Source organism: Danio rerio, chromosome 5 (genome assembly GCF_052040795.2).
Source record: "Danio rerio strain M-AB ecotype USA chromosome 5, GRCz13ab, whole genome shotgun sequence".
In the NCBI taxonomy this organism is placed as follows: Eukaryota; Metazoa; Chordata; class Actinopteri; order Cypriniformes; family Danionidae; genus Danio; species Danio rerio.
This window is the reverse complement of record NC_141025.1, coordinates 45548946-45576083: the sequence shown is the minus strand read 5'-3', so window position 1 is coordinate 45576083 and position 27138 is coordinate 45548946. Positions and strand designations below refer to the sequence as shown.

The 27138-nt window shown below is 35.6% G+C and overlaps 2 protein-coding genes and 2 long non-coding RNA genes across 21 annotated transcripts in view; 2 read left to right on the top strand and 2 right to left on the bottom strand.

Annotated features, from left to right (window-relative positions):
• si:ch211-204c21.1 overlaps positions 1–9470 on the top strand; it is a 65403-nt gene extending 55933 nt beyond the window's left edge. For 2 of the 4 annotated variants that reach the window (XM_087253958.1, XM_087253957.1), the window contains exons 10-14: positions 295–885; positions 3259–3400; positions 6534–6992; positions 8624–8703; positions 9002–9470. In XM_087253958.1, the coding sequence (XP_087110084.1) occupies positions 295–885; positions 3259–3400; positions 6534–6992; positions 8624–8703; positions 9002–9070 (1341 nt within the window). In that variant the 3' untranslated portion in view covers positions 9071–9470. Of the gene's footprint in view, positions 1–294; positions 1329–1804; positions 1891–3258; positions 3401–6533; positions 6993–8623; positions 8704–9001 lie in introns of those variants that run through there. The other 2 variants (XM_087253960.1, XR_015491563.1) reach the window with 2 other exon arrangements.
• The window catches only part of LOC147844337 (uncharacterized), a 528347-nt gene that overhangs the window by 8119 nt on the left and 493090 nt on the right, over positions 1–27138 (bottom strand). The window lies entirely within an intron of this gene.
• On the bottom strand, positions 3396–9899 carry LOC147844343 (uncharacterized). The gene is made up of 3 exons (XR_015491676.1): positions 8968–9899; positions 6514–6907; positions 3396–3686 (listed from the first exon to the last, which is right to left on the bottom strand). It is a non-coding gene; the product is annotated as an uncharacterized LOC147844343 (long non-coding RNA).
• Positions 20964–27138, top strand: part of bdp1 (BDP1 general transcription factor IIIB subunit) — a 37041-nt gene continuing 30866 nt past the window's right edge. For all 15 annotated transcript variants that reach the window (XR_015491535.1, XR_015491534.1, XR_015491533.1 and 12 more), the window contains exons 1-5: positions 20964–21130; positions 21602–21840; positions 24701–25280; positions 25403–25506; positions 25720–25785. Coding sequence is in view for 8 of the 15 variants with exons in the window: in XM_087253868.1 (XP_087109994.1) it covers positions 21617–21840; positions 24701–25280; positions 25403–25506; positions 25720–25785 (974 nt within the window). In the remaining 7 variants the exon portion in view is untranslated. The remainder of the gene's footprint in view (positions 21131–21601; positions 21841–24700; positions 25281–25402; positions 25507–25719; positions 25786–27138) is intronic.

The following is a 27138-nucleotide window of genomic DNA, read 5'->3' as shown; positions in this document are numbered from 1 at the left end:
TGACCACCACAGTATATTTGTTCTTAATATGGATGTCAAAGGTTGTTTTTTCCAGCATTCCTCAGAATATCTGGTATTGTGTTTCGAAGAAGGAACAAATTCATAAAGGTTTAAAAGAAATTTAATTTCAGTTTCTGAATGAACTATCCCTTTAACTACACAACATCTACACATGGAACAAGCTGACCATACTTCATGCATGATTACATCTTTATACACAAAATATACATCGTGTTTATTTTTTTACATAAGCTTATCATTGATCCTCCTCTTTCCCTCTTCTCTTCCAACTAGTCAGAGGACATCCTACTGATGGATCTGTCCACCGAGATAGACAGCAATCAGAACTGCGTTAAAGGAAACCCGTTCACCTCGTCTTGTGTCTCCAGAGCCCAGTCCAGCCTCACGCCTGAGAACCCCTTCACCTCTCAGCTCAGCTTCTTCCCCACCCCGATCCATGACCCGTTCAGCGACGACCCATTTTACAAAAAAAGCGACGACCAATCGATCCGGGATGACCCCGCCAACCACAGCCCTAATAGCTTGTTCAATGGTGGCCCTAAAAATGGTGACTCGGACTATTTGGGCCAGCAGTTTGACCAGCTCTCCAACAGAACGGTCATTCAGGCCCTCAGTAATGGCCAGTGGCCGGTAGACGGCAGAGCTGGAGAAACCACTAACTGGACTCAAAACACCGTCCCGGTTCAAGAGCAGAATGGACATGGGAACGGGATGCCAAATCCGTTTGTGGAGAAGATGCAGAATGGAGTGAAGCATGAGAACGGAGGGACTGAAGAGTCGCATGTCCATCAGGCCAAGGATTCTGTCATTATTTGCCCTCCACCACTCAATATGAAGGCTGGAAGAGGCAGGAGGAGTGTAAAGGTGAGGTGGCAATCAATCGTGATATGCCTCTTTCATGTTCTAATGTCTTTTTACTGCTTTCTTACTTTAAAACCTGCTTATCAGTTTATAGGAACACTCCACTTTTTTGAAAATAGGCTCATTTTACTACTTACTTAGAGTTATACAATTGATTTTCACCATTTTTTTATTATTGGTTCCCAGGTTCTGCTGATTACATTTTCTGAATTTTCATTGCCGCACTTATGCCAATTGTAATCGTGTAATTCTTTTGGAATTAAGTGAGCTCCAACTTGGCCACACGCTGATCCAGTTTTATTATTTTTAAATCCATTTAGCAGATCTCCTGGTCTAGCAGGAGCACGTTTAGCTTAGCATAAATCATTGAATCTGATTAGACCATTAGCATTTCACTCAAATAAGAGAAAGTTTTTATAGTTTTTCTATTTAAAGCTTTACAACATGTTCTATAACCAAAAGAAAATTAAGAGTCAATATTTTCTAGGAACTCTACTCTTATTTTGGCATCAAGGAACTTTGCTGTTATACCTAGGGCTACAGCAGGCACAATGATTTACACCAGTTCTGAATCTGTATAGTAACAATTTTTTGAGCAAGATGCTAATGGTCTAATTCTATTCAGTGATTTATGCTAAGCTAAGCTAAAAGAACTCCTGTCAGACAATGTGACATGAAATTTAGTCTACTTTCAAAAAAAGTGTTCCTTTAAGACAGGGGTGTCCACACTCAGTCCTGGAGGGCCGGTGTCTTGCAAAGTTTAGTTCCAACCCCAATCAGACACACCTGAGCTGGCTAATCAAGCTCTAACTAGGCTTTCTAGAATCTAGAAGCATCCTTGCAGGTGTGTTGAGGCAAGTTGGAGATTAAATCTTCAGGACACCGGCCCTCCAGGACCGAGTTTGGACACCCCTGCTTTAAGATCTCTAATTTTATTATACCTAACACCACTTTTTGGTAATGTTGTTTGCCTGAATTTTTAATGCTTCAGTGAGTTGTGCTTGTAAGGTAAGAATTGATTTTTCCACCACATTAGGCTACATGTGTTTGTGTGTATGTATATATACAGTATGCATGAAATGTCTTATTTTCTCTAGATTTATGATCTAGTTATGTGTTTTAGAAAAAAACGAATTGTTTTATTCTTGATAGAAAACTGATTTTTTATTTTTCATTTAAAGCAATATTTTAACAATAAAAGTATAATACAACTTTAAATTATTTTCTTTACTATATAACATATACTGTATAATAATACTATATATAGTTTAATTTAGTTTTTTTTTTTTCTTTATTTATTTTTAAATAATGACTATAATTCATTCTTAACCTGTTTTATCAATATTTTGCATACCAAAACTTATTGTTTGGGATAGCAGATATTGTTTGGGATAGCAGCATACCAAAACTTAATGTTTGGGATAGCAGGACTCTTATTCAAAGGACTTAAAAATATTAATTAATTGTATTTAAAAACAATTTTGTTTGTATACTATTCTTGAAAAAAATTAGTCATCAAGACATATTCAAATTATAATCAAATTTATTATGATCACTTATTTTTAATTATTGCTTATTTACATAAACATATTTGTTACACTGCTGTATTATTTAAAACATTAAAGTTGACACTTATTGATTTAATTTGCAACGAAAGACAGTGTAATCATGTAAATGTTATGTGATGTGCTCTTATATGGTGTATATATTGTTTTTCATTGGCAGACTTTTGTCTCTTGTTTTTTACTAGTAAAACACATTGTTAAAAATATATATTCCATTTTTAGAATAACTGTAATGTAAACTTGATTTTAAGCAGTTATTACTCCAATCTTGACTGTCACATCTTAAACACTGATAATATTTCTGTGTGAATTAATAATTAATTGATTTTTTTTTTCTATTTTAAATTTTTCCCAAATTATGTTTACCAGAGCAAGGAAATTAGTTTTATTTCGGCTAGAATAAAAGCAGTTTTTAATTTTTTGAACACCATTTTAAGGTCAAAATTATTAGCCCCTTTAAGCTATATATTGTTTTGATTGTCTACAGAACAAACCATCATTATGCAATTACTTGCCCAATTACCCTAACCTGCCTAGTTAACTTAATTAACCTAGTTAAGCCTTTAAATGTGACTTTAAGCTGTATAGAAATGTCTTTAAAATATTTAGTCAAATATTATTTACTGTTATCAAGGCAAAGATAAAATAAATCTCTCTGTTAAACAGAAATTGAAGAAAAAAATCAACAGAGGGGCTAATAATTCGGGGGGGGGGGGGTAATAATTCTAATTGCAAATGTATATATTATTATCATTATTTGTTCTGTATATGAGGTTGTGAACTTGTGTAACTCTTTTTATCTCTTTTATAGTCTCCTTCAAATGAAAACCTTGGAATGGCTTCATTTGTTTCAGCAGAGCAGTCTGAATCTCCACCTCCTCCACCTGAGAGCTGCTCCGTCAGCAGTCTGTTCAGCAGGAGCCCTTCCTCCACAGACACACTCACAGATCTGGGTGAGAAACTCCACACAATTAACAAATAACCTGACATTTGTGAGCTTCTATTAAAAGCTTTGTCAAAATGTCAGTGATTCTTATTCAAATGAAAGTCAAGTGAGAGTCTGAAAGGAGTGTTGTTTTGTTTATATATTGCTTTTGCTCCAGCAGTAGAGCATCACACTAGTAAGGTCAAAGGTCATTGGTTCAATTCACAGTAAATACTTTGATACATTACGAATACATAAACTGATGTGATTTTTGAAGGCATCTTGGTAGTTGTCGTCATCATCACGGTAAAAATCTGTGATAAATGCATAGAAAGTTTAAAGGAATACTCCACCTTTTTAGCTTAGCATTAAACATTGAAATGTAATGTAATATAATGCTTGTATTTATATAGCACATTTATTGTGTATGGCCATACACCCAAAGTGCTTCACAATCATAAAGAGGGGTCTTTTCACACCACCACCAGTGTGCAGCATCCACTTAGATGATGCAACGGCAGCCACAGAACAACGGTGCCAGTGCGCTCCACTCTAGCCACAGTCTAGCTATAGTGACAGAGCCAATACGGTGGATGGGGATGATTGGGAGGCCATGATGGGTAAGGGCTGATAGAGGGAATTCGGCCAGGACACCGGGGTTATACCCTGACTCTTTACGAGAAGTGCTATGGTCTCATAGGACTCGTACAGAGCGCAGGTTGAGTGCCCCCTCACTAAGACCACTTCCAACAGCAACCTAGTTTTGCTTGGTCTTGGACTGCAGGGTGATATGGCTGTGGCATCAAATTGGATTAGACTATTAGCATCTCGCTCAAAAATAATTTAATTATTTAATTTTAATTATTTAAAGCTTAACCTTACTGTAGTTATTCTGTATCTATGCTAAGCTATGCTAAACTAAAAGTGACAATTTACACTTATGAATACAGACTTTGTCAAAAATAGTAAGTCAATATACACTAAATAAAATATTACTCATTTTAATTATAATACTAATATTACTATGAAAATGTTTAATAAACTGGTTTCATACTATTTAAAAACATTTAGTAAGATTTTTGAATTAATTAGTTTTTTTTTTAAATATCTCCTGTTCACCATAACTGGATTTATTTATTGAAAAATATAATAAAACAGTAATATTGCAAAATGTTACAGTTTTGTAAAAAATAAAAAACCTTTTTGTTGTGCTAAATAAAACCTTGTGCTTTCTAATACTTAATAAACCAGAATACTTTAAAATTAAATGCAGTAAAAGTTCATAAACATTTATTGAAAGTATCTTCACAGTATCTGCCACAACATCATTCGTCATGCAGTATAAATCCGACAAGAAATAACTAAGTATTAAGTATCCATTCGCTTTAAAAGGAAAGTTAAACGTTAATGTATTGTAGTACAACATTAACAAAAAGTAGATGATATGGTGAATAGTTTTGTGCTTTAACACAAGTGAATATAACTTAGGCCCTTTGAAACATATAAAAATATCTCTTTGAGTCAGAAGTATGCTTCATTTGACTCCTGTCTGAAAGGGGACTTGCTATATATAGTAAAAGAAGTCTCTGATTTCCAGAGTGTGTGGGCTCTATTTTGACGATCCAGGCGCAAAATCCAAAGCGCAGGGCGCAAAAGCATTAAGGGCGTGTCAGAATCCACTTTTGCTATTTTAAGGACGGAAAAGTCCACTTTATACTGTGGTGCATGGTCTAACAGGGTCGAGCTCATTCTCTTAATGAGTTATTGATGTGTTTTGAGAATAAACCAATCAGAGTCTCATCTCCCATTCCCTTTAAGAGTCAGTTGCGTTGCGCCATAGCGCATTTGCTATTTACATGACAGACTTTGTAAGTGGAAAAACTGAACACTTCACTAGAGAGAAATAAGTTAAACAGAACATCTACAGCGTGAGAATGAGGGAATGAGCCTCCTCATTCTTTACTTTCACATTCACTCTCTTCCCCGGATAAGGAAAGGTGTATGCACAGACATCCATTAGCCTACATAATTAATTTAGTTTGTTAAAGATTTGTTTCAAAACTATTTGTAAATTCAGTTCTAATCTCCAGCAAACAAATAAAAGAACAATAATAACCAAGTGTGTTATATCCAAAGACACGTGCTATAACCTATATGGTCCAAAACCTGACAGGTGGGCAAATCTAAGCTTGTTTTGAATTAAACAAATATAAATATGCAAATAATAAATAATACTATCTCTAATAATAACATTATACAAAAGCAGGTTGTCATGAATAAACTAAAAAAAATGAAGAAGACATGGAGGCAGTGGTTTTTATATTTATGTATAAAATAATATTTTTTGTAATATTTTAATCCTTTAATTCTTTTTCATTTGTAAAGATATTTGCGTATTACTGTAAATCCTGTGTGTATTAAGCAACTAACGCGCTCTGCGCTTGATCTTAGTCTCCCTCTTAGCTGGTCTATTGCGCAGTCTATTTTAGTTCCTCAAAACAGCAACGCGCCAGCAATGCACCTTAACACACCTCCTTTTTTAGACCAGAACGCCTATGGGCGCACATGAGCGCAAATGCATTTGCTATTTAAACAGCGTGGTGCAAAATCTCAAAATGACTTTTGCCCCGAGCTGAAACTAGCAAACAACTATTGCGTCGTACATTGTGCCGGGTGTATGATAGGGCCCTGTATGTAAAGTTTCAGCTCAAAATACGCCACAAATTATGTTTTAGAAAACTTTGATTCAAATTGTACTGTTTTGGTGACAGTCTCTTTAAATTCAAATGAGATTGTGCTCTTTTCAAAAGAGAGTGGAGCTACAAATGCCTATGTGTCAGCATAGTGGCAGATTCAAAAATAAGAATAATGTCCTGTACTAATGAGGTTGAGATTATCACTAATGGGCAAGGCTTTCCCGCTCTCATGACATGTACAAAGGGAGAATATCAATCAAAGTGTTTCTGCAGATTTATCAAGCGTGACTATAAAAAATAATAATAAAAAATTGTACCATTAGAAGCTGGTTATATTCACAGATTGTTGTTATACGACTGTGTTTAAACCTTTTATAAAAATAATTTATCACAATAGGTCCCTTTTAAGAGGAAAACTGAAGATGTGCAGGTTTTTAATACTTGCCTTTTTAATGTTCTTTTCAGAAGGCTTGTCTCTTCAAGCTCCATCAGGATCTGCTCTGTGGAATCAGCCGCTCGCTTCTATCTTCAGCGTCTCCCAGCCCTTCACTCAGGCTCCAGTCTTCTCCTCTTCTCCTGGCTCTGTCTGGGCAAATGCTCCTGCAGGTTTTGGATCCTCCACCGTTTCCCAACAGCTTTCATCATGGAGCGCCGCCCCAGTTTCCAATGGATCCAATGGTTCTTGGAGCCCTCATCCAACTCTGGGCAACCCATTCCAAAGCAGCGTATTTCCAGATGGACAGCAGAGCTCCAGTCCTCCTCCACTGGTTCCCCCGCGGCCGGTGGCCACCAAAGAAGCTCCAAAGGTGGACAGTAACGCTTTTGTTGACTTGGATCCTCTAGGAGAAAAGGAGAAGAGAGATATCAAGGACATGTTTAAGGATTTCCAGATGGCCAAGCCACCAAATGTGCCAGCAAGGAAAGGTGAGCAGATGTTGTTGCTGTATTTTTGTTTTAAAATCACCCGTTCTACTAAAGAATCCCATCCATTTGGTCTGCTTTGGGTGTTTGCTTAATGGGCGAGGTAATGCAACACATGCCAAGTTCACTTTATCACACATTTTTATGCGTGATAGTGTTTAGCAAGTTTTAGCATGCATAAACCTGTTGTCAGCTCAACACATCTGTGTTACTGCAGGTTTTACACTTACACTTTACACTGTTTGAAAAATAATTTTGATATAAATATTAGCATATTACCATATTAACAGGCAGAAGCTTTTGTCCACTGTGAAACTTTTCTAAGGAAAATGTAAAACAAGGGTTTTCTTTTCATTTTTAGGTAGTTTGATTTCAAATACTTATATGGCAGTATGCTTGCCTTAAGTACTGTAAAAAAAATTCAACTGTTCTGTATAAATCAATTTAGAGAAACAGAGTCATATTAAAATATTTTATAATATATAATTTAAAGAATGATCAGTTTTTCAGCTGAGGAACATTTATCTTATGTTGAGGAACTAATAGTCAAGAAATTATAAAAAAATAATTGTGTATGACAATGTAAAGGTATAAATTCTGATTAGCAGAGAAAGTGTAAATTTTTAAATAATAGTAATTACAATAATAATGGAAAAAATGAATGAATGAATGAATGAATAATAGAAATAATAATATTTAATATTATTTACTGTGTGGAGTTTGCATGTTCTCTCCATGTTTACTCTGGTATCCCCCACAGTTCAAAGACATGTGCTATAAGTTTATTGGACAAGCTAAATTGGCTGTGTTGTATGAGTGCATGTGTGAAGTGAGAGTGTATGGGTGCTTCCCAGTACTGGGTTGCAGCTGAAAGGGTATCTTTTGCCTAAAACATATGCCAGAATAGTTGGTGGTTCATTCTGTGGCGACCCCGGATTAATAAAGAGACTAAGGCAACAAGAAAATTTTTCTTCTGGAGAAAGTTTTATTTGATTTATTTCAGTTAAAATAAAAGCAGCTTATAATTTTTTAAAACCCATTTTAGGGTCAATATTATTAGCCCCTTTAAGCTCTATTTTTGATAGTCTACACAGAACAAACCACTGTTATTCAATAACTGGCCTAATTCCCCTAACCTGCCTAGTTAACCTAATTAACCTAGTTAAGCCCTTAAATGTCACTTAAAGCTCTATAGAAGTGTCTTGAAAAATATCTAATCAAATATTATTTACTGTTATCATGACAAAGATGAAATAAATCAGTTATTAGAGATGAGTTATTAAAACTATCATGTTTAGAAATCTGTTGAAAAAATCTGCTCTCTGTTAAACAGAAATTGGGGGAAAAAATTGTCTAAACTTTTTTTTAGAGGTCTTCGCGAGTCCAAAAAGTTGTAACTGACCTGAAGAGACCTGTAAATGTGCTGCCCATAACCGACCCAGACCCGTATGTTAAAAAGAAATTGTAGGAAAAAAAAATAAACAGAGAACCTTGAAAATGTGATATTAGTGAAATAACTTAAAATTCTAGATGTACTTCAAACAAATATATCATATCGGGAGATTTGGGATGGCAAGAAATGTTTTAAGAAACAAGAAATGGAAGCTTAACATGACTGATTTTTGTCACTATAGAGCCATTGAAAATTGGAGGTCAGAACCCATTCGACAACTCCTATGGAAAAGATCTGTTTGGCACATCTGTACCTGCAACTGTACGTATAATGCATCCATACAAGCAAATCTTAATCATTTTATGACATAGCATTATTTTGTGTTGTTGTAATTTCTTTCTTCTGTTGAACACAAATGAAGATATACTGAAGAAAAGCAGCCACTGACTTCAATAGTATTATTGTTTCTACTATGAGACTGATTGTCTGTTTTTTTTCTTACATTCTTCAGAATATCTTGTTTTGTGTTTAAAAGAATAAATAAATTCTAGTAAATGATAGGGACATTTTTGGGGGTGAACTCACCCTTTAACATCTCTTTTCTTCTTTACTTTAACAGAGCGCTCCTCCCATAAAAGCAGTGGGCTTAGATTCTTTCAGAGACCCATTTGGAAACCCATTTGCATGATAGCCGTTCACCCTGATGACTCCATAGGGTCCAAACTAAAAGAATCATTGAACAAGAAATTATGCAAAAGCAATTCCATCCCAGATGTTTCTTACAGCTTTATAATGTTTTGGATACAGCAGCACCGGTTTTATGTAGCTTTTCCACTAAAGTGCATCCCGTTGAAGAGCAGGTCTCTTAGCTCTGATGTCACAGCCAAATCAAGCGTCTGCAAACCTCCAGCTTTTATAAACCAGCATCACATCTGTATGTTGGTTGAGGACAGGCTGAAAAGAAACCATCATCCAGTTATGGTTTCCTGCTAAAACACGGATTTCACTGCAGTTTGCCTGTGAATGACAACATGGTCATTCATGGAGTGGTTTTGTTTTCTGCACTAAAAGCACTCAAAAACAATTTAGTCACGTCTCCTTTGAGGACTTTTTCTATATTGCAGTATTATATTGACTTTGTGTTTACTCTTCCACATTTATCGAAAGCTTTAGGGCATGCGATTGGTCACTACTTTTGACAGATGAACAAATTCCATGTTTTTGTTTGTTTGTTTAAATCCAGTTTAAAGGGTTAGTTCACTCAAACATATAAAACGTGCTATTAATTAGTTAAACTCAAGTCATTCCAAACTCTTGAGACATTTATTCATCTTCAGAACACAAATTTAAGATATTTTAAATGAAATTAAAGAGCTCCAGGCCTGTCACAATAAGGAATATTTGTTGCGCAATATATTGTAATAGAAATTGCTGCAATAAGCAATATTATTGTCATTTTGAGATGGATTTATGCCACTGACTATCTAATGATATAATTATATTATATCATTATTATTATATATAAATTTATATTACAGCATAATAATGCATATAGCCATAAATGCTTAACATTTTTTAAATTATTTAGATCATATAATTTGATGTTAAAAAGGTAAATGTCCTATTGTATATACACTATTAAATGTCCTGTTAGGTAAATGTCCAAATATAAAGTTTGACACTGGGTAGGTGGAATGTAAATGTCAGTGTAAAATTGCTTTAACATTATTTGTGAATTTGTAAATACATATTGCAAGGGTAAAAGTAATTGAGGTCATCTCCAAGTATTGCATGATAAATCAAAACATTGATTATTGTGACAGGCCTAGAGAGCTCCCTCATCCTCCATAGACAGCAATGGTTCCAAGAAATTCAACGTAGTGAAAAAGAAATACTGTCAAAACATCGATTTCAGTGGTTCAAAAATAATCATATGAAGCTCCAAGAATGCTTTTTTGTTCAAAGTTTTTGTTTTTTCTGTTATACAAAGCAAACAAAAATGAAGTACCCCTTTCCCAGAACACCAGATCTTGGAACAATATGTAATCAAACGTTCAGTTCTACCAGAAAGACTTTAGGAGGCAGATAAACGTTTAAACATTTATTGTGAATTGTTTGCATAAATGTCAGTTTGTTACAGTCCTTTCATAAAGTCCTTTGGCGTAAGCCCCGTCTATAGTGCAGAACTCTGGATGAGCTGGCAGATCCTACCTGAAGATGAAGGCAGGGCGAAGCCAACCCCCTGAGTGGAGACGAGGCCGACCTGGCGGTGGTGGTGATGGAGAGGATAGAGGGAAACTTCCGCAACGTCACCTGAGTACAGCGATTGTTTAGATGGGCTTGCATATAGCTTGCTTGGTTGTTATAGGCGGACGAGATAATTAATATGAATGACGTGACATCTCAATCTTCCTGTCAGAACTCTCGCTAAAGCTTTTATAGAAAATAAACGATGAAAACATGACATGAAAATATGACACTAGTTCCTTTTTTCTCATATTGTCATGTTGTGTGCGTCCATTTACATCACAACAGTTAAAGGTTGCCAGACCTTATAAAATGTCTCAACAGACCCTTTAATAGTATGCCTTATTTTCTTTAACTTAAGATGAGACATCACTTCTCTTATCCAGTGATTACCTGTTGGTGGAATAGATAACAATATTTGTCTTCTAGCAAGAAGAGAACCAAAGGCTAACATTTGAATTTGTCTTATATTGAGAGGAGCGTTTTCAGGGGCCACCCCGAACTACACAAGAAATGGTGATGGCTCTACTACCATCCCAAATGCCACAGAAAAGGTCTCATAATAATTCAGTATATGTAAAGCTTTGGACATGTCCAGAACATGTGCAGCAGAGTAATTAATTAATTAAATGAATACGATTGTTCTCATTTTTGGTGAACTAACCGTTTAAATAGGATTGTTCCAAACCCAAGCTGACATGATGGGACAGTGGCGAGATGATGTGTATATAATATCTGTCTGTATACTTTAATATGATTGTGCAATCAACATCTGATGGTGTCCTCTATACTGATGACCACATGATACAAACTGTACTGACACGTTCATTACAAAGAAAATAATAACAACGACTCGAATCAGTTTATATTTGAGCTGAATGAATCCCTTGCGAGATGTTATTTTATTGCATCCGCATTCAGTGTTCTGTTATTTGTGACGTTTCATCAGGTTAAAATTTCTGTTTTGGTATTGATTTGACATTGTCTCAAATGATTAGTCTTTAATTGCAACCACTGGCATGTTGTCAGTGGTGCTGCAGATATAAATACTTTGTATTCATGGTGTAGGAGGACGATGCTTGTGTATTTTAAAGCCTTTTTTACGTGATCATCCAGAATGCTTCAGGTAATACTTGATATAAGCATTTTGATGTGTCTGTCTGATCATTGGTGAGATTTTACAACACTGCTAATTGATAGTTGGGAATATAATCATTTCCCACAAGAGAAAATTAAGTGGACAAGCAAATGATATTGTGAGGCTTAACAGTGTAACGGATATGTGTTCATCTCAGTGGATTTATGATTTTGCAAAAATAAAAACAGGAACGTGTGTACTGTACTGACTGTACTGGATGTTGAAGCCTTGTCAGAGTGAACTATGTGAATCGTGTGTGTGTGTGTGTGTGTGTGTGTGTACATATATAAATATCTGCTCTGTTATGCACTATGCCATCTCTACCTTGTATGATATAGAACTAAGGTGTTTTCAAGATGTAGTCTCTGCAATAAACTGGAATTTTAGTTAGTGGGAATAGATTCAGAACTGTCTTATTTATCTTTTACAAACTTTGTATTCAAGTCTGGAAGACCGGTAATGTCTGCTTCACAATAAAGTGAGGACTGGATGAATAAAACTAGTCTCCTGTTTCATATATTAAAGCTTGGGTTGAGTTTAATGGTTATAAAATGTATCTAACTGAGAGTTTGACTCATGTATATGCTCATAAGGTTAAGAAACTATGTGGAATCACAGTTATAAACATTTTGTAGTAGGGTTGTCGCGATACTATTAATTCATATTACGATTCTATACCAGCTGAAGTATCACGATACCAAGTATTGCGATACTTAATTACTCAAACTATAAAGAAAATAGCCAGAAACAGTATATTTTACACCGTATAATAGGTCTTGAATTTCATTCATAATTCCCTTATTATTAAAAATGAGCAATTCCAGCGGATGTGACATTTGCAGTAAAAAACCCGAAACAATCTACACAAAGAAAGTAAATGTTGACATTATATTAAAACATCTGTTTTAATTTTCAAAAAGAACTGACAACAGAATTATGGGATCAGAAAAATATCACTTTAAGCATGTTTTGTACTTTAAATGAGGAAAATAAACATGCGTTATGAATGTGACCAAAAAAGTCTGTGAATATGCATACAACATACTTTGTAGAATTCTGTGACTTAAACTGCACAATCCAAAAGAAATAATGCAAATCAAAAGGATTCGAGTTGGCTCTCTATACGTGATTGATTTTATTTTATTTTATATTTTGCATTCATGAGGGAAACGCTTTGTTATTGATGTGACATCTCTCCAATATGTAGGCTATGTGACAGATGTGAAATTGCCACTCCTGTGACTGGTAAATCAAATAAAATTGTTCAAAAAACATTGACAGAGACATTTTGAGTATTTCTAAATTATTGTAAAATACCGGCTTGCACAAAAAACCTAGAAACGGTTTTGGTAGTTTGGTGAAAACTGAGTTTTTTTGTCGTGGCAAGCATGGGCTTAAATCTGATTAAACACTAGAGGGGGACAATAAATATAAAATTTCTTCCAAAAATAAAAAAATTGTTCACTCCCCAAAAGAATTGTCATTATCCCTTCAATAAGCACAACACCCTTACCTGACACTGTACATCTGACTGACCCTGCCCTGCCTGTTTCTCAATCATTTCTTTTTCATTCCTTTGCCTGTGATTGATAATGTGACATTAGTATTTTCATAAGCACTCATTCTGAAAGCCAAATTGCTTAATATGTGTAGTTTTTTGTACTTGGCATTTAGCTGCACTAAAAAAAAATATTATATCCATTTTATCCAATACATGACACTGCCAGGCAAGTTTATTTATGCTGTAGCACATTTTAGACACAATGGCAATTCAAAGTGCTTTACATAAAGAATGCAAAACTATCATAAACATAATCACAACAATAAAAATAAATAATTAAAAAAGGTTAACATTTTAATTTCAAATTAATTGAGTAGAACAGAATAGAAACTGATTTTACAAAAATACAGTGGGGTTTGTGTGCAGTGTAGCAGTGCTCATTTGGCAAATACACAACTAATAATATGCAAATTGTGGTCGTTACCCTGCTGAAAAATCCAGCTTAAACCAGCCTAGGCTGGTTGGCTGGTTTTAGCTGGTTGACCAGGCTGGTTTTAGAGGGGTTTTGGCCACTTCCAGGCTGGTTTCCAACCATTTCCAGCCTGGTCTCAGCTGGTCAGGCTGGAAAATGACCAGCCAAATCCAGCTAAAACCAGCTTGACCAGCCTGGTTTAAGCTGGATATAGCTGGTTTTGGCTGGACTCCCAGCTTGGCTAGGCTGGTCAAGCTGGTTTTAGCTGGTCATCTCCCAGCCTGACCAGCTAAGACCAGGCTGGAAATGGCTGGAAACCAGCCTGGAAGTGGCCAAAACCCCTCTAAAACCAGCCTGGTCGACCAGCTAAAACCAGCCAACCAGCTTAGGCTGGTTTAAGCTGGATTTTTCAGCAGGGTAATGTTAAGTTAACATTATGCCAAGACGTCACAAATGAAACAATGCAGGGGAAACGGCTTTAGCATTAGCAACAAGCTAACGCTAACTAGATAAGTAATTTTAATTGCTAATACAGCAGATTCATGGACAGTTCAATCCTTAATCAGCATTTTTTGCCTTAAAAAATTGGGGTTGGGGGGGTGAGACAACCCTCGGATTTGAGGGGACATGTCCCCCCAACCCCCCCAACCGCCCCTCACCCCAAACCTGATCTCTTTCTCGCTGTCACCCGCAGCCTTTGCGAAATCTGTCAAAATACAGCGCTGAAATTAAACGACATTAATATTTTTGAGCCAAAAAGTCTATTTGTAAATATCTGTAAACAATCAGAGTCTATGTTATGGAGAAGTTGTACCGCTAATAATAGCCTATATTCATTCTAATAAAATGAAAACCAAAATAAACAATTCATAGCATTTTTCATTTGATAAAAATATACAGAAAAGAAAAAATCACAAAAAAACAATTAAAGGATGGCTAGTTTGTATTAATGTGTTTAAATATTAATAAAAATATGCTTAGTCCATTATAGCTACGCTGCCAATAGACAAGCCATTCAAAAATTATCATTTCACTGTGTACTAGGTTATTGTTTATATTTTTCAATAAAAACTAAATGTAGCATGTCTCCCTGTCATTTAAAACATGCAATTCATAACACACTAGAGCTGTAGGCCTATATGCAGTGTGTAAACTTTCAGGGCGGTGTTGATTAAAGCGCACCACGGTATTAAACTCCAATACCTCTGAGGGTGATTATGTTATCCGGTTTTAAAAATAAAAGGCATTTTAAAATAAGAACAAGTAACAAATAAAACTGGTCCCGAGGACTTTACCTTCTGTTATCTTGACAGTGTGTGTGAGACAGTGTCTCAACTCCCGGTTTGTGTGTGAGAGAGAGCGCTCGTAAATAGCTCAAAGCCGGCATATAACCAAAAGCAAGATCATTTCGTTATAAATATTCCAATAACAATACTTATTGAAATATTTATATATTTACATGGTGTTTATTGATATTGTGTGTGATCTGTATAGGGTGATCTTTATCTTTGTTTGGGGGGGGGGTTGTCGCGTACAAATGAGTGGTGTTTTCGCGTTCTGATCAGCCAGCCTGAGAAAACGTAAGTATTTTACGTTTTGCCAGTTTAGTGGCTAATTCGTTTGAATTTGTACAAGTTCAGTCATACGAAATGGTACGATTTTAAAAAGCAGGCGTGGCACCTGACCCCACCCCTAACCCCAACCGTCATTGGGGGATAAGCAAATCGTACTAAATTGTACGAATTAGATCGTACGAATTCATACGAATTAGCCACTAAATGAAAAAGTTACGAATTGCGTGAGATTGTGTTGGATCAGCTGTGTTGTCTCGCGCGTACTCAAGAGCGGTGTTATCGCGCGCCTACTGAAGGGCGGGACCGAGTGTGTGTCGCGTCGCAGGGGCACTTTTGATCATTTTGGAAGGGCACTTTCTATGCAAGACTAAAAAGGGCATGTGCTCTGCACAGGTTGAGCCCATGTGTGCACGTGCCTGGCACCGCCAGTATTTTGGAGCAATAGTAGGCTATCACACTACTATTATTACGGTAAACCATGCAACCCTATTTTGTACACTGCAAAAAATGCTTTTCTGACTTAGATTTTTTGTCTTGTTTCTAGTCCAAATATCTAAAAATTCCTAAATCAAGAAGTCTATTCTTGACAAGCAAAACATATAGCCTTGTTTTAAGAAATAAAATGCCAAATTGAAGTTAGTTTTTCCTTAAAACAAGCAAAATAATTGGCCAATGGGGTAAGCAAAATAATCCTATGTCTAAAGGCAGATTTGTTTACTTGTTTTAAGGAAAAACTCACTCAATATTGGCACATTATTTCTCAAAACAAGATGTTATGTTTTGCTTGTCTAGAAAATGCTTCTTGGTGTAAGAATTTTTAGATATTTTGGACTAGAAACAAGTCAGAAAAGTAAGAAAAGCTTTTTTGTAGTGTATAGCCTAGTAGATAAGCATATGACAAGTACCCTATAAGCATAAAATATCCCACATGAAAAATAAATTGTGTCTTTGAACCGTACTATACACTGCAAAAAGTAATTTGTTAAGTACTTAATTGAATTATGCAAACTTGTTGCCTTAATTCACTTATGTAGGCCTATTCGTAACTTTATCGCATTAGGATTTACTAGAAAAGTAATTCTTACTTATACTGAGTCACATTTAGGTCATCTCAACTTTATATGAAGTAATATTTCCTAATGTAGTAAAAGTCATACTTTCTTAGTGGAACTTCAACATTATCAATGTTCAAAAAGTATATAAAATACCACTACTGAGTGAAAAAATAATAACATAGAGCTTCTAAGGTTAGTAATAGGCCCACACAGATTGTGCATGCACAGAATTCCGCAGATTTGTAGCCCATCATTGATTCTGTTTATTTACTTGTGTAAATGTGTGTAAATTGATGTGTGAATATTTATATGATTTATTTACAGTTTATAGTTTGAAAAGTAATATTTTCTGTCTTTTAGTACTGTAGATATAGACTTGCTTTGCTTACCAAATAAAGTGGATCTAAATAAATAAAGTGGATTGTAAACATATAAATACAAGATATTACTTTTTATTTCATATACTATGGTTTTAGAAATAGTAGAAAACATGAAATAGTAGTAATAGTAATAGCAGAAATAGTAAAAAACATTTATCAGCAGTTACGTCTGGCCCAAGCAATAACCTGAGAACCACACGCAAGTGAATACAACTTCTATCTTCACATGTGCAGATCTCCACCTGCTGATCAAAGTGCGGTACTGCATGTCTCCAATCTAGTCAAACTTACTTAATGTACATCCCTACAGTTTACTAAAGTTCTTTAGTTTATCTACTGGATCCACGTTAAAGTTCACCTAACACAGTCAAATCAGGTAAAGTCTACAAAATTGCCAAAAACTGTCAAGTTTACTAGCATTCTTCAAGTAGATTGAGTGATTTTGACAGCTGTAGTACTTGAGTTAATCTGTTGTTGCTGTGGTAATTCAACAACTATAGTATAAACAAATTATTACCCCAGCTAACTATTACAACTATAGGATAAGGTACTACACAACTTACTGTAATGAAAACTTAAGTATAAAAATACAGTTTTTATGTTTACTTTAATTAATACATTATAGTATGCTGTATCATTCATTGACAGAGTAAATACTGTAATACATACAGTAAATACTTCATCAATTTATTTATTTTTCTTCAGCTTAGTTTCTTATTTATTATGGGTCAACACAGCTGAAAAAAACATCAACTATACCGCCCTATGTTTTACGCAGCAGATGTCTTTTCAGCCGCAACCCGGTACCGGGAAACATCTATACACACTTATTTACACACACTCATACACGATACACATATAGCGCATGATTTGGACTGTGAGGAAAACCTGAGCATCCGAGGAAACCCACACGAACACGGGGAGAACATGCAAACTCCACACAGAAATACCAACTAGCCCAGCTGGGACTCAAACAAGTGACCTTCTTGCAATGAGTTGACAGTGCTAACCACTGAGCCAAGCCTACGCCCCACAGTAAATACTTTACTGTGATATTGTGGTGTTTTTTTCATGCGTGATATTTTATCATGTTTTATAATAATATTAATGTTTTGATATTGTCCAGTGAAAATCCCATTCTATTGTTTGAATAATTAAATATATGCAAACCTTTGTTTTATTTATGATTATTGTACTTTTAGAAAGACACTGTTTTCATAAGCACCATTTTACCTGAGTTCCAGTACAGTACAAATATAAACCCATGCAACTTGAAACTGGTTTGTGTATGGTTACGTAGATAACAGTAATTTTAAGCTGCAGGAAAAATACCATTCATTGATTTTTCTTCGGCTTAGTTCCTTTATTCATCAGGGGTCATCACAGCGAAATGAACCGGCAACTTACCCTGCATATTTTTACACAGTGGATGCCCTTCTAACTGCAACCCAAACTCTGGGAACAATATTATAACAAGCAAACAAACAAACAAACAATTATTATTACTACAACAACAACAACAAACAATCAGAAAAACGAAATGACTACTGATAACTGGTTGAATGAATAGTTAATGGTTAAACGAATAGTTAATGACCTCAGAGAGAATTTTGTATATTCTGGGACAAAATACTTGACCATTGTAATATGACAAAGCAAAAAAAGCCTTTGGTTTATTGTATGTTATCAAATGCAATTAATATATCAAATGCAATTAAACTTCACCCACTTCTGAATCACTGGTTAAGCTAATAGTTAAAGGGCCATGACACCCCCCACTTTCGGTAAAAGTCTACTTCAGAATTTTTTCAAAAGATGCATGATTAATGGGCGTGGAGCTCCGCGAGCATCGGGCAGGAGTGGGCGTGGCCAGCAGGGGAGAAGGGGAGCGAACAACTGTTGATGTCAGTTAGGTCACAAAATGAGACGCAAACCGTAAGGAGACGCATGAGTTTATAGTTCACAAAGTTAAAATGCAAAGAAATAAACAGTAATTTATTTCTGCTACATTTGTTATTCGTAATTTCATATACACATAACCATAATTTATATAAAGATAAGTGTGTTTATGTAAACCCTATAAATGAGGATTCTCCCTCGATCCCTGGGTCTATTATAGATCTGAATGCAGACCTGTCTATTTTAACCATTAGCCCTGCTGGTAATCTGGAGGATTTAGGCAAACACAGCAGCACGGCCATGTGTCTGAATGTGAACGAACTCCTGATAAAAGACAGCGTCCGCCATTCTCTTATTTTCGTGCTGCTCTCCCGACAAAAATGCTAGCAGCACACACACAGCTTTGCTGTATGATCGGCCCTGACAAGATCGCGGGGAAAAACATGCAACAAACCCCGTGGATCATGGAAACAAACACATACGAGCCTTCATGAACGGCTACTGCGTGCCGTGAATCCATGACTCTGTGTCTCACAGCTTGCTTGAAACTGGCAGGTCTGTCTCGCCTTCGGAAAGCACGCCGTGCTCTCATGAATAATTAAGCAGCCGGCTCTTCTCATAGGATAAGAGAACTCCGCTATGAATAATAATGAGAAACCGATGAGTCATCATTGCACTTGCAGTACTGCACCAAGTGTGCCGCAAGCCTACGTTTGAGTGAAGGTTTCGGCCGTTAGATCGCCCCCTGGGGGCTGGCTGCAGTACAAGTCATAAAGCCCGCCTCCTCCGTGTTAATGAAGGAGACTTGAGCCCAAATAAAAAAAAATATTACACTTGCAATAAAATGTCCCGAAAGATAGTTCTGGTCGATTAAGGCACTGGTTATTGTGCTGAAATAGGTGCAGATCTTCATTTTTGTAAACAGTTTGTTTTTAGCAGTAATTTAATGCTGGGCGTGTCATCGTGATTGACAGCTGTGATTGACAGTTTCTCAAAGCGCGGCGTCTGAGCTTCGGCAGGAGACTGAAGTAGACTGAAATGTTATTATTCGATTTCTGTGTTATTTTACCATGACAAAATGAGTTCAGCAGTAAACTATAGTTTCTGACATACATGATCCTGGTGGAACACTGTTTATTCGCTAAGTTCAGGGCTTTTTTCGGGCTTTATTAGTTTGCTGATACACGCCTAGCCACCCAGATAGCAAAACACAGTTCCGGCTAGATTCTCGCCTGCCGGAGACTTATCTCTTAGAGCTCAGACTGACTAATGTTACCTCTGCTGGACCTACTCCGGATGCCTGGACTCACTACCCAATTCCAGCCCGAGTCAATCGAGCCAGATGCGGCGGCCGAGCGAGCAGGCGCTGCCGCATGCGAGCCGGAATCAGCCCGCGACGCCGCGAGTAAGTTATGCGCTGCGGCCTGGAGCTGGCGCGATTGAATATATAAAACCCTCATATTTGTTAACGTTATTACATCCATTTGTGTTGATTTGACAGCAAACGCATGCTGAGAAGTTCGGGGGGCGTAGTTGATTTTACATAAAGCGTTTGATTGGAAGCTCGACTCCGCTCATTTTCGCGGCTCCTCCTCTGGCTCCATCAGACAATCCTTCTGCGCATGTCTGGCTCCAATTTCAGCAGTCTTTTGCGACAGTTTGTGCCCGTCAAGCAGGCGTTTTGCCCTCAAGGCGTTCAATGGGAAAAAGGGCTGTCGCGTCGTCCATATTTTTTACAGTCATTGTACTGCGCTAAGTCGCCGATTTTGATCCCGCCCCAAAAATCATTTTAAACCCGGAAGCTGAAATTAGCTGCAAAAGCTCAAAATTATCCAGTTTTCCCCACAATTAAAGCTGACAGGTGCTAACATTGTCTTAACTGATGCTCAACACACACGCATCTGTTAATATAAAAAAAAGTTCTCCAGGGTGTCCTGAACCTTTAATGATCTCAGATTTATGTTGGGGCAAAACATTTGACCATCTGAATTTGACAAAGCAAAAAGTCGTTGGTTCAGTAAGAAGAAAAAATAATAATTGTATATATACATACATTTACATACATACATACATACACACACATATGATCCCCACAATCTTTTGATGTTTTGCATTTATAATTGAATTAAACACCTTAAAACATTTATAAAAACGTAATCTTATAGCGGTGCACATTTCTCTCATGCTTTCAGTCAGTGTTGCTCCACGTGTGTACTATCAGTCACAGCTGACTTTCTGAAGCTGCTGGGTATTGTAGTTTTTATCTAGACAACCGAGACGATGGGATAAACGGTAGAACTACAAAGACCCACAATGCCTTTCGCTGTGCGAGTGGAGGTCTGAAGCGGCGTGGTGCTTGTCAGACCGGCCGGTGCGCAAGCAAAGTTACTGCGGTGGAGACATGCGACCGGCAGAAGCGGCGTTTTAGCAGTTTTTACCGCGACAGTCACACAGGCAGGGTTTCACGGTGCTTTTAACTGAAGTAAGACGTGATCCTTTTCTGTTGTCATTGCACTCTTACTGCTTTATTGCTTCTAATTCAGTTTCATGATTTCTGTCAGTAGCCAATCAATTCAACGTGGACTCACCACACCACACGGGCGTTTGTCGAGTGTGTGTGTGTGTGTGTGCGCGCAAATACAAAAATAACAAATCATTAAAACCTTTTTTTTTCATTTATAATTCACTCACAAAATTAACACTCCTACAGAAATTAATTCATTATTTTGTTTATTAGTGTTCACTGCATGATTCTAAACTTAGCTTAGCTGCCACTCAGTTGACCATCACCACCAAATAGATTAGGGGTTCTTGAACACGTGACACAGTTGTAATGTTAACATGTTTGTCCTGATGTAACTTAGTGCAACAAATCTAGTCACGTGACAACTCATACTTCTATAGACGTGTATATATGACATGCTGGCTTATTCATGACTTCTCTTCATCACAGATTTATTTAAGAAGGATGAGAAGAGCAAGGATTAGTATTAAGCCTAATGTCAGGCCAGGGGGTCGAAGTGTTGGACCTTCTGCAGAGGACAAGAGCAGCCAGGACTCCACAGCTGTTAATGACACCCAGAAAACAGTGTCACCTCCTCCACAGTCTCAGCCGGAGGTGAAAGAGTCTGCCGAGGCTATAGGAGATGGACACTTTCCTGGCTCTCCTACTGAGAAAGCGGCACTGAACATGTAAGCTCATTAAAATGAACAAAATCATGTTTTGTTTCTCAAATAAATGGTTACAGGGCTTTCAGGTACTTGGGAAAAACTGTAACCATTAAATTATTCAGGATTTATATGAGTATTGATACATTGCTGTTCAAAAGGTCAGGTATAGGTTTATATTTCTACTTTTAAACTGATCATAAGTAGGCCCACACTAAATCTACGCGCACAGAAATCTACAGATTTTTTTGCCCATCATTGAGTCTATTTATTTACTTGCGTAAATGTCTGTAAATTTATATTTATTTAGTTTTTAAATTAATTTCACTAATATTATTGTGATATTAGTAATATTAAAATGTTCTTATGATTTATTTACAATATAGTTTGTAAAGTAATATTTTCTGTCTTTTCGTAGATATATTATATGATAGACATGTTTTGTTTGCCAAATAAGTGGATCTGATTGGATTTGCATTGTAAACATTAAATAGAAGTTAAAAATGTATTATTTGTTGATTTCATATATTAAGTTTGTAGTTATGATACTTCTAAAATCATTCAGCATAAATCCAAAGATTTGTTTTTACAAAATTATCTGCAGAAATAGCAAATAATGTCCACAGATTCTGTCTGACCCTAATCATAAGTGACATGTCGTTCTTTTGAACTTAATAGTCTAAAAGTTTTTTTTGACAAATTATGTTAAGCAGAAGTGTTGACAATATTGATAATAAGAATTATTTATTGAGCACCTATTCAACAGCATGTTAGAATTATTATTACTTTTTTATCCTTTGACTAAAAAAGTCAAATCCTTTGAAAACTGCAGCAATATTGTTTCACTACATGAATACAATTTCAAAAATAATGAAATGGAAGGTGGTTATTTTAAATTTGTAACAATTTATTATTTTTGTGCTTTCAGTCAAATTGATACATAATTTGGGAGTGAAATTGGTTTCTGCAGGACTTTTCTAGAAAAATGTTATACTATGCAGTTACTGTAACTTTTTTTAAATAATTATTTTTTAGGGTTTTTCACAATTATTTTTATAGGACAATAGAGATTTCACAGGCAGGAAAGTGTGGGGAGAGAAAGGGTCGCTGTGAGCACCTCAGTGCTATGTATGGACACACTATTCACTAGGCTATTGGCGTGGACACAGTTACCTTAACTTAACTATTGAGCAATTCCATGCAAATGTCAACCTTGCCATGAAAAAAAATCAGTTTTCACCAAAATAAGGAAACCATTTCTAAGTATTTTTGTTTAAGCAAGTGTTTTACAGTACTTTAGAAATAGCCAAAAATGTCTTTGTCAATGTTTTAAAACTATTATATTTGATTGACCAAAGTCACACAAGTAGGAATTTCACATATGTCACATCCATAATGGAGAGACATCACATCCATAATGATACTTTTTCCTTATAAATACAAAAATATTAAACAAAATAAAATCAATCATGTTTTTTTCTATAGTGAGCCGACTCATCATTTTAATTAGCATATTTTTTGGGGGTTGTGCAGTTCAATTCACAAAATTTCTACAAAGTATGTTGTATACTGCAAACTCGCATACTTTTTTGGTCACATCTATAACGCATGTTTATTTTCCTCATGTAAAGTAGAAAACTTATTTATAGATTGATAATATTTTTTCTGATGCCTTGCCTCTGTGGTGAGTTGTTTTGGAAAATATTAATAGATGCTTCAAATAATGTTAACGCATACTTTCTATGTGAGTTTATGTTTTGAGTTTTTACTGCAAATGTTGCATCCATAATGCTGGAATTGCTCTATTACATTATTTTAGTACATTTAAAATTGAATATGAATACTAGAACCCATAATGCAGAACTGAAAATCTGTTACATTAGAAACAAAACTAGTTGTACATTGTAACATTTTAGAAGTTCAAGTTCATTTATTTATAAAGCATATTTAAAAACAGTCACAAGACTGACCAAAGTGCTGTACAGAAGACAAAGTAAAATAAAAGATTATAAAAACATAAAAATAAGCCAAGAAAAATGACTGAATAAATTAAAAAATGAAGCAGTAGAAAATACTATTACAATAATATTCAAATGCCAAGCTAAATAGGTACATATTTAGGAGTGATATAAAAATAGATAGTGATGACCATTCTGACCATTTTAGAACATTTAAGCTCTGAAATAAATTGTAATTAATGCTATCACTGTATGCAAAACAAGTGTTTGTCTTATTCTTCCATGTGTTTCAGTTCTGTCTTCAGGGTTTCAACATAGTCCTTGACTCATCTTTGTGTTTTTATTATTATCTGCTTTTATCTTGCTCTGTTTCTAACTATTGCATTGATATTGGCTATGAATGTGAACTTTGAGATGTCTGATTATATTTTACAGCTTAGCTACTTAAAGAAAACTGTCGCTAAATTAACATATAAAGGGATAGTTACAATTTTTTTGTCATTATTATACATTTACTCATCCTACATTTCATCCAAACATGTTTGAGTTTCTTCTGTTGAGCACAAAGGAAGATATTCTGAAGAATGTTAATTAAAAAAAAAAAACAGTCGTTGATTTATAGTATTTTTCATTCCTATTGTGGATTTAAATGTCTGCTTTTTCCAAATTGTTTCTAAATATCTTGTTTTGTGTTCAGTTAAATGAAAAAAGAAAATCTTTTGAACCTTGAGTGAGGAAATGATGAGGGACCTTTTTATTTGTGGGTGAACTATCTAGCAAGCTAAATATGTGAGCTAGAAGAGGTGTTTTTTTCTCCTCTGTAACACATGACATGACTGTCCAAAGTAAAAGGTAGTTAAATAGATTGCAGCTAAACCTGAGATGAAACGGTATCTGATCTGACATTGAGGGTTTATCTTTTTCAGTGACAGTAAAGATAGAGCGCCATCTAGTGCCAAGACAACTGCAACTTCAGCACTTCAGAGGAGGGGCAGATTATCTGTCGCCCCAAACCTGGCCAGACCCAAACTCCGTTCTACAGCTGATCCTCCTCCATCGGCTAACAAAACTGCTTCTCTTCCATCAGAGTCGTCCAAAACCTCGTCCCCTATCCAAGCACCCAAGTCTTTTCCTCAGCCTCCTGTCCCAGTTGCTATCAGTGAAGATGTTTCTCAAAAATCTAAATTTTCTGGCCCTACTGCAGCAGCCCATTGCCCTCCATCATCACCATGTCTTCCATCCATCTCTGGCTGCCCAGAATCTCCATCCTTCACATCATCTCATCGAGAGCCCTGCAAATCTCCCCTGAAAATCCAAAGCAAGGACGTTGGACTCCTAGAAGGAGGTGCTCCAGCTCCCTCCACATTCTCTCCGTATGTGAAGCTGTCCCGTGTTGATGGACCTGGTTCTCCTCTCAGGGAGAAAATCCTCTCGGACAAGGAGCGAGTCTTAAGGGCCCTCAAACTGAAAGAACTGATGAAGATGGAGAGGTCGAAGGAAAGAATGGTAAAGTCAATATACTTAAACATGGTTGGATTAGGAACGTCATAATAGTTGTTAGAATATAAGTGATCTATCAAAAATTAAGCTTTTTTATTTATTTTTTTGCGGGACCACTTCCAATGCAGCAACGGCGTGGACGGCATAAGCGCGAACATGTCTATGAGATGGATCCTGATAAAATGACTTTAGCTGACTTCATATATTACATCCCAGATACTAATCCTATGAAGTAAGTTGATAATAAATATCATCATAGTACATTGTACACACTAACTTTTTTTTATTGTCCATGTGTATGCAAACTGTGATCATGATCACTAGTATATTATTATACTGAAGATAATTTCCTTTCTAAGTGAATGTTTTCTAACTGATGACTTTTAATATGTGGTTGTTCACTTCTAAAAGCTCTTTCATTTCATTGGTCGTGTTTTTGTTACAGGTCTTCCCTTTCAACAGAGGAGGTTCAGACAGCACCTACTGCTACTGCTATTTCTCCATCTCCCTTGTAAGTCAAATCTAATGTGCAAAGTGAAATTGACTTTGTTTCAGATTATTTAAACTTCTGTGCATATTGTGAAGTGGAGCCGGAAGTGTCCATGTTTCATGGGTTTCATTTGTTCAGAAATAATGAACATACCTTAGGTGGTCGTGACAAAACTGCACTCTTTATTAAGAGCCTGTGATTCATTAAATAATGATGTAGTTATTAACTATATTATTTGATTTTTTTTGTGTGTATGAAAATATAACAGTTCTCTGCATCCCAGTTGAAATTCAACTAAAATTGTGAAATGCCTAGATCTGGCCTGTTTTTGTATAACTTTAATATAGCTACAAAACTACAGCTATAATAACTACAATTTTGAATTAAAATAATAATTGTGTTGTTGTTATTTTTATAATAATAATAATAATATTTACAATAATAATAACAATAATAATAATAATAATTATTATTATTATTATTATTATTAATATTACAATAATAATCATAATAATAATCATAACCATAATAACAATAAAATTATTATAGTAATATAATGTCATGTAAAATGAAAAACTAGTATTTGTGTGTTTTTATTATTTTCTTTTTATTTATTTATTTATTTATTTATTTATTTATTTATTTATTTATTTATTTATTTATTTATTTTAGAAATGTTATTAGTGAAAACTGCATTGGAACTTAATTATTTTTTAAAGAGCCTCTATTATACATTAAAGAAGGTCATATTTTAGTTGTGGGGGCCTCCAACAAAAGGCTGATTTGCATGCTAGGTCAAAAAACACTTGTTGTCTTATAATTTGCATTTATTTTGTCTAAGTATCCCAAGTATTGCATTTATTTTATCTAAGCTTATCAACATTGTTGAAGTAGTCAGAGTGCAGAGGACATACAAGATTAACCCACACCTTTTTACTTAAAAATGAAGACCCCACTCAATGTTTGTACTGCACTACTCTACACTCTGCACTTTCTGTAAAACTCATTTTGGACATGGACTGTCCTGCTTTTAATGATTCCAAAAGACTTATGAAATGAAGTCTCTTAAGGACATTTTTAACAAAGTGACACCAGGAAAAATGTTAGAATTCTATCATGTATTAATACTAAAAATCTTATTTAACTTGTGTATTCATTTGTTTTTTGTTCTTAATTGTTTATATATTATTGAAAGGTTCTGGCCATGAAAATAGCCTTGGTTGCTGACATGCCAATAAATAAAAAATACATTACAGTCAGAGTGCAGAGTATATGTGTGAGCCCAATGTAGGAGTGCATTAAAGCAATGCAATTAAACACCAGCACATTACTCTACTCTTAACCATGACTCACATTCAGTATAAATACATACAG